Raw genomic sequence first — 7,061 nt, forward strand, 5'->3', positions numbered from 1 at the left:
TCTCACTGTGTCTTTGCATATCCTTTCCTTGGCTATGGAAAAGAAGAGAGTGAAGGAGAGGGAGGGAAACTTTTTAGCTCTTTGGGGCGTAGGCGGGGGTCGTAAATATCCCATAACCCTATAGGATCAGGACATGATCCTTATGGCTTTATGTAACCTTAATTCCTTACTCAAAATAAAGCCATTCTGGGAGTTAGGACTTTCACATATGAATTTTTTTGAGAACATACATATTCATTCATTCAGTCCATCATACATCTAAGTGTATAATCACTACATTGTAGTCTACTCATTCCGCATATTAGCAGAAATCAGACATGAGCTTGGCCATATCAGATCTGCAGCTGGATCCTACATGAGAAAGAACCCACCCTAGAAAAAGGAATAAAGTTTCCAGGGTTACAGTGTTGGCAAATAGTACTCTTGCTGACCCAACTTTGCTTTCTAGATTCCAGCTCTATTCAGGTCCAATTCCCTGGGGGTTTATTCCTAAAATATCTATTGATTTGGAGCAGCCAAGCCTTTGGCTTAGGTGGCCAAGGCACCTGCAGTCCTGTAGAAGCATCAGAGAGATGCTTTCCACATTGTGTCCATTTTAGTACCTTCTGTTTAACACCTCGATACCTTGCATCAATATTTTATTAAGGGATCCCATGAGTCTCCCAGAACACTGGCTCTAGCTGATATTGGCCCAGAAGCTGCATGTGACTTCTAAGCCACTCATCCACTCATGTTCTTTCCTAAAGGGACTAGCCCTTGCTTTTCTTTTTTTTATTTAATTTTTATTGTTTTACTATTCATATGTGCATACAAGGCTTGGTCATTTCTCCCCCCTGCCCCCACCCCCTCCCTTACCACCCACTCCACCCCTTCCTTCTCCCCCCTACCCCCTCAATACCCAGCAGAAACTATTTTGCCCTTATTTCTAATTTTGTTGAAGAGAGAGTATAAGCTGTAATAGGAAGGAACAAGGGGTTTTGCTAGTTGAGATAAGGATAGCTATACAGGGCATTGACTCACATTGATTTCCTGTGCGTGTGTGTTACCTTCTAGGTTAATTCTTTTTGATCTCACCTTTTCTCTAGTTCCTGGTCCCCTTCTCCTATTGGCCTCAGTTGCTTTTAAAGTATCTGCTTTAGTTTCTCTGCGTTAAGGGCAACAAATGCTAGCTAGTTTTTTAGGTGTCTTACCTATCCTCACCCCTCCCTTGTGTGCTCTCGCTTTTATCCTGTGCTCAAAGTCCAATCCCCTTGTTGTGTTTGCCCTTGATCTAATGTCCACATATGAGGGAGAACATACGATTTTTGGTCTTTTGGGTCAGGCTAACCTCACTCAGAATGATGTTCTCCAATTCCATCCATTTACCAGCGAATGATAACATTTCGTTCTTCTTCATGGCTGCATAAAATTCCATTGTGTATAGATACCACACTTTCTTAATCCATTCGTCAGTGGTGGGGCATCTTGGCTGTTTCCAAAACTTGGCCATTGTGAATAGTGCTGCGATAAACATGGGTGTGCAGGTGCCTCTGGAGTAACCTGTGTCACAATCTTTTGGGTGTATCCCCAAGAGTGGTATTGCTGATCTACAGCCAGCATTATACTTAAACCATTCCCTCTAAAATCAGGAACTAGACAGGATGCCCACTATCTCCACTCCTATTCAACATAGTACTGGAATTCCTAGCCAGAGCAATTAGGCAAGAAGAAGGAATAAAAGGAATACAAATAGGTAAAGAAACTGTCAAAATATCCCTATTTGCAGACGACATGATCCTATACCTTAAAGACCCAAAAACTCTACTCAGAAGCTTCTAGACATCATCAATAGCTACAGCAAGGTAGCAGGATATAAAATCAACATAGAAAAATCATTAGCATTTCTATACACTAATAATGAACAAACTGAAAAAGAATATATATGAGAACAATTCCATTTACAATAGCCTCAAAAAAAATCAAATACCTAGGTGTAAATCTAACAAAAGATGTGAACGACCTCTACAAGAAAAACTATAAACTTCTGAAGAAAGAGATTGAGGAAGACTACAGAAAGTGGAGAGATCTCCCTTGCTTTTCTTTATAGCCACCGAAGACAGCGGGCTCTCCTGAGACTACATCCTGTCAGCTGCCTCTACTATAGTCCACTCCAACAATACCTAACATTTGGGTGCTCACTCTGTGCAAGCATTGTGCTACGATGTTACATTGGGTATGCTGTTTAGTGTTCACCCCTGTAGAGCTAAGTGATATAATACCCATTCCACAGATGAGGATACAAGATCACATAGGGTGAATGATTTCACTAGGTCACATAGCTAGTGAGAGGTGGAGATGGAATTTAAAGCCATACAATTGAATCCAGGGTTGTACTGTGACCACTCTACTTACTGTCTTCAAATGTGGCCACCAGGACATGGGGTGAAGGGAATGCCCTGGTCCTACATTAATCTCTGCTTCTCCCAACCCCCAGATCAAGGATGAAGGGACCTCCATATCAGCAGCATGTTATTTTGGTATGTCAGCAGGGTCTCATATTTTGCACATTTATTGTCATCTATTTTCTGTAATCAAGGCACATGCAGTCTAGCTGGATTACACTTACAGGAGGCTTGGAGAAGTTTGGCTACATCTTCAAAGACGAAGCTAAAAATACTCTGTGAGGTGATCATAGAATTGGTGTCATTACAGCCTGGCTGGGGTTACTTCTGGAAGGTGTGGGGAATCAAGCCCAGGGAGGTTGTCCTGTTTTCTTTTGCACATCTCCCATGCTTCCTGAGATGGGGCCAGAAGGAAATCTTAGGCACTGGCTGAAGGGAAGTGGTGATGGGAGCTCTGGCTAGTCTCTTCCCCAACCTCAAGCTTGACCTCTGGAACATTTTGGTGTCTGACGATCCTTGTAAGTGTTTCAGAATTGCATGGCTGTATGCATTTGGCCAGGGGCAAGAGTTCTTATCTTGCTTCACAGTCTGAGGGCCCCAGCATCCCCCAACATAGTTCAGGTAATCTGTTAAGTTATTTTTTAGTCAAAACTTCTCTAAATTCAGTGTCACATTGAGCCAAGTATTTTAAGCTCTCATAAAAAAGATTCCCTAGGGTTAGATTAACTTTGAAAATAGTCAAGATTGTCACAAGCTTCTTAATTCTCTCCCAAATTCTTTGAAATTCTTTCCTCTAGCTAGGCTTATCCATTTCTTTCCTGCAGGGTTCTCCATTCTTCCTGTCTGCTTGGGAGAAGGGCTGAGTAACCGCCCCCACTACCCACCTTCGGGACCTTCCTTTACCAGGTCTTGGTTCTGGTTCAGGATGGGGGGATTTCAGGCCCATGGAGAGGCTCTGAGAGCAAAGGGATGGAGTGGGTGGAGGGAACTGCCCTTCAGGGAAGGGTCTCCGTGGAGTCCGGTTAAACTCACTTTGCATGTCAGCCAGCAATTTTCCCAGAGCACATAACTGACTGACGCTGGGGAAAGCTAGAGAGGAAGGGTATCCTCAGACTGACCTGGGCCACAGCTGCAGGTGAGGTAAGTCAAGCTTGGGTCTCTTCCTGCTCGGGATTGGGATCGACCCCTCTTTGTGACCTTTTCCAAAGCGGCGCAACCAATGACCAGAATGTTCTCAGCGCTGGATTTAATTCCGTGAGTTTTTATTGTAGAAATGTGGTCCCTGGAGATGTGAGATGCGGCTGCCCAACCGCAGCGTCCTGAGGGTGACACCGCGTGCCCTTTCTCTGGCCCCTTTCCGCCCCTGCCTTCAAAGGGAACTGGGTATTTGAACCGATGTGCGACCCACTGAAACCCACTGTCCTGTCATTTCCCCATAGGGAGGAGGCCCTCCGGGGCCATCATTCTATAAGTCCGGCTGAGTTGGATCTCGGATCTTATGGGGTCCTCAGTACCAAGGAGCAAAAGAGAAAGTAGCGCCGCAGGGCCAGGGCGTCCAGCCACCCCTTGGCTAGTTGCGCTCCCCGTGGTACTGGTCGCTTCTTCTGTGTACAAAGTAAGGAAGTCAGCCTGCGGCCGGCGATGCTCCTGATGGTTCCCCACAGAACCCGCCGTCCAGGACAAGAAAGGCTCGGCCGGGCGAGTACCTCCAGGTACTGGGATTAGGACCCTACACAGCTACCACCCCAATCTCCCTTTACTCTCGGGTTGCTCTTGGTCGGAAAGGGCCTTTGGGTCAGGGCGAAGTGTTCCCAGGGGTCAGCGACCCCAGCGTCAAGCCCGCCGGGTCCCGCTCTTGCGGAAGCTGTCGGTGCGGCCGGCACAGGGCGCCCCGCAACCCTGGCTCAGTTCACCGCTACACCGGCCGCGTCTTCCAGGGAGCGCGGGCGTCGCGCAGCGAGCGGTCGTGGGGCAGCGCGGCGAAGGCCGAGTGGCGCAGCTGGCAGCCGATGAAGAGGACGACGAGTGCCACGGAGAGCAGCAGCAGGAAAAAGAGCAGCAGGTAGGTGGGCAGGTCGGGCTTGGTGGCCGTGCTGTCCCTCATCCCGCGCGCGGTGGCCAGCTCTAGCGGCAAAGCGCCCTCTGCCTTGACCGTGGCTCCCGGGGCCAGTGCGCCACCTCCCGCCGCCTCGGGGACACCCGTGGCGTTGAACACGTCGCCGTACATGGTCCGTGGGTCCCACCGACCCCAGCCGGACCACCTCACTCCGCGCTCCCCTGAGCCTCCATGGCGTCCCCCTCCCGCCCCGCAGCGCGCACCTGACCGAGAACCGGTGACTTCCAGCCAGCTGGGGCTGCAGAGATCCCGGGACCCGTCCTCTCACTCGCCTCGGTGCCCAGCTGCCTTCGCCGCGGGGCGGCGGACCCCAACCCTCGGAGCTGCACCCCTCGGACTCTCCCTGCTACTCGCCGTTGTGACCGGGAGCGAGGTCCCGAGTCCCTCACTGGGCTCACGGTTTACAGCCGCCCTCCAGCTCCAGTGAGCTCCGGCTCCGGGGCACCCCTGGGTTGCAGCAGCTGCAAGAGGTCTGCTGAGTACAGCTGCAGTCCGGGACCCCAGCTCAGCGCTGGACGAAGAGGGCACCGAGGGCGGGTAGCTTGAGAGCCGTCAGCGTTCTCCTGCCACTGCCACCGCAGTGTCACCGAGCAGTCCTGAAGCTTGGGGTCCCTGTCAGGACGCCCGGTGGGGAGCAAGCCTGTCCTCACTCGCTCCCGCTGCTGCGCCCGGGTCTGAGCTGGAGACTGAGCTCTGAGCGCGCTTCGGTACTGGGCGGGAGGCGGGGGGTGCGGGATTGGCGGCGGCTGCCCGCGGGAGAGGCTGCGAACCAATGACAGTGAGAGAGGACGCTGCTGTGATTGCCCCTGGCCGGCCTCACATCACTCTGGGAGGGACAGAGGATCCAGAAGAGGGAGAGAGGGAGGGCAGGAAGGGGGAAGGGAAGCAGAGTGAGGGGGAGGGAGAGAGTGCGCCAGAGCTCACAGGGAGGGTCACAGAAAAAGAGAGGGACAAAAATGCAGTTACAGACAGGAACAGAGCCACAGGCAAAACAGGCAGACCATTGAGGGTGGTAAATTGACTTAGAGACAAGGCTCACCAGATCAGCAGAGCCTGGGCACCTGCTTTCCCTCTCTTCCTAGATGTCCTCCCTCCAAGCGGAACTGGGTTTGCATGGAGCCCCACTGGCTGCTGGGTAGCTTAGGCCCCACACATTGGCAAAGGCAGAGGCCTCCTGGAAAAAACTGTTCACAGTGGGACTTGTGGATGCCCGTACTTCCCCCACCAGGAGCCCACTCACTTAGCAACCCTGGCCTACTCTTGACCCACTCACCCTTGGCAGACCTGAAAAGGCTTGGTGGCCAGGGCCGAGGTGGGCAGTCAGTGGGACTAAGAAGCAGGGTCTCCTTTTCTAGGAGTGGAAACTCCTCACTTCCTTCCCTAAACCTTCCAATTATCTCTCCACCTCCAGCACCTTGGCCTCTCCTCAACAAACACCTTGAAGTCATTGCCTAGTGGGTCAGGCACCAGGGGGCAGCAGGGGAGAAGACACAGGACTGAAGGAAGCCCTAGCTTTCAGGATCTGTAAGGGTGGGGTCAGAAGCAGGTGCCTCCTTCAGCTTTGCACCCTAGATGCTTCACTCTTCACCCTAGTCCCAGCTCTGTTGCTTTGCCAATTATTGGAGACCCTCACACAAGATCAGCCAAGTTTAGCCAAGTCTACATCTGTGTCTCTCTGCCCCTTCCTTTTCCCCCTATGAAGAAGCTTGGGAAAAGGGGTGAACAAACTGGTAGAGAGGTGTTAGTTATTCCCCTCCCCCCACTGCACCTTGTTCCTGACCACGTGCACAGCAAGAACAACCAAGGTATGCCAGGCAGAAGCTCATCCCCACAATTCCCTGCTCAGCACAGCAGAAACACCTGGGTGCTCTTTACCTGACTTTGAAACTGCAGTCACAAATCCTGACTCTATGTGTTTGACCGTGAACAAGAAGCAAACATGCTCCAAGAAGCCCTCTGCAACGTTTTCCACTGAGCCCCAGGATGGGACTGACTCAAAGGACTCAGCCCTGCCATCTGTTCAGTGGCCACCCCAGACAGAGCTTGCATTGGTTCTAGGGAGCTGTCCAATGTGATTCAAGTGCACAGGACCCTGGGCTCCCGTGCTTGGCCAACTGTTCACTTTTCAGATGGCAAAGCTGGATCTGAGAGGTGGCAGGCTTAACCTTGTCAGCACAGGACAGCGACCATGTACATAACATACAGTGGTAGCAGAGGCAATGGGCATGAGTCCCTTTTTCTGAAGACCTATTTTGCAGGACGTTTTCCTCAGCCAGAGGATCCTATGAACATGACAGAAACTGTGAGCAGGCCTCACTGGCACTGTTGGCCATGGTGAGAGTCTGCATGTGGTGGATGGAGGGCTTTAAACAGGAGAAACCTCTGTTGTCAGTAACCTCCTTTGTCCTGGGAAGACTTGAATGCAGGGCTTGAGTGGGCTCAGTTTGGGGTTTGGCCTGGAGTTTTCTCCTGTACTCTGTGTAGGGCATAGCAAGGCTTCCTTCCTCTACTTTCACACAGCTCCACACATGACACAAGGTGAGTGGGCTTCCTGACACCCCCTG

At 51.4% G+C, this 7,061-nt stretch overlaps 1 protein-coding gene across 1 annotated transcript; it reads right to left on the reverse strand.

Annotated features, from left to right (window-relative positions):
- Positions 1 to 3,622: 3,622 nt before the first annotated feature.
- On the reverse strand, positions 3,623 to 5,458 carry Smim32 (small integral membrane protein 32). The gene has a single exon (XM_074058851.1). The coding sequence runs from the start codon at positions 4,606 to 4,608 to the stop codon at positions 4,297 to 4,299; it is 312 nt and encodes a 103-aa protein (XP_073914952.1). The 5' UTR covers positions 4,609 to 5,458; the 3' UTR covers positions 3,623 to 4,296.
- Positions 5,459 to 7,061: the final 1,603 nt, after the last annotated feature.

Source organism: Castor canadensis, chromosome 16 (genome assembly GCF_047511655.1).
Source record: "Castor canadensis chromosome 16, mCasCan1.hap1v2, whole genome shotgun sequence".
Lineage (NCBI taxonomy): Eukaryota > Metazoa > Chordata > Mammalia > Rodentia > Castoridae > Castor > Castor canadensis.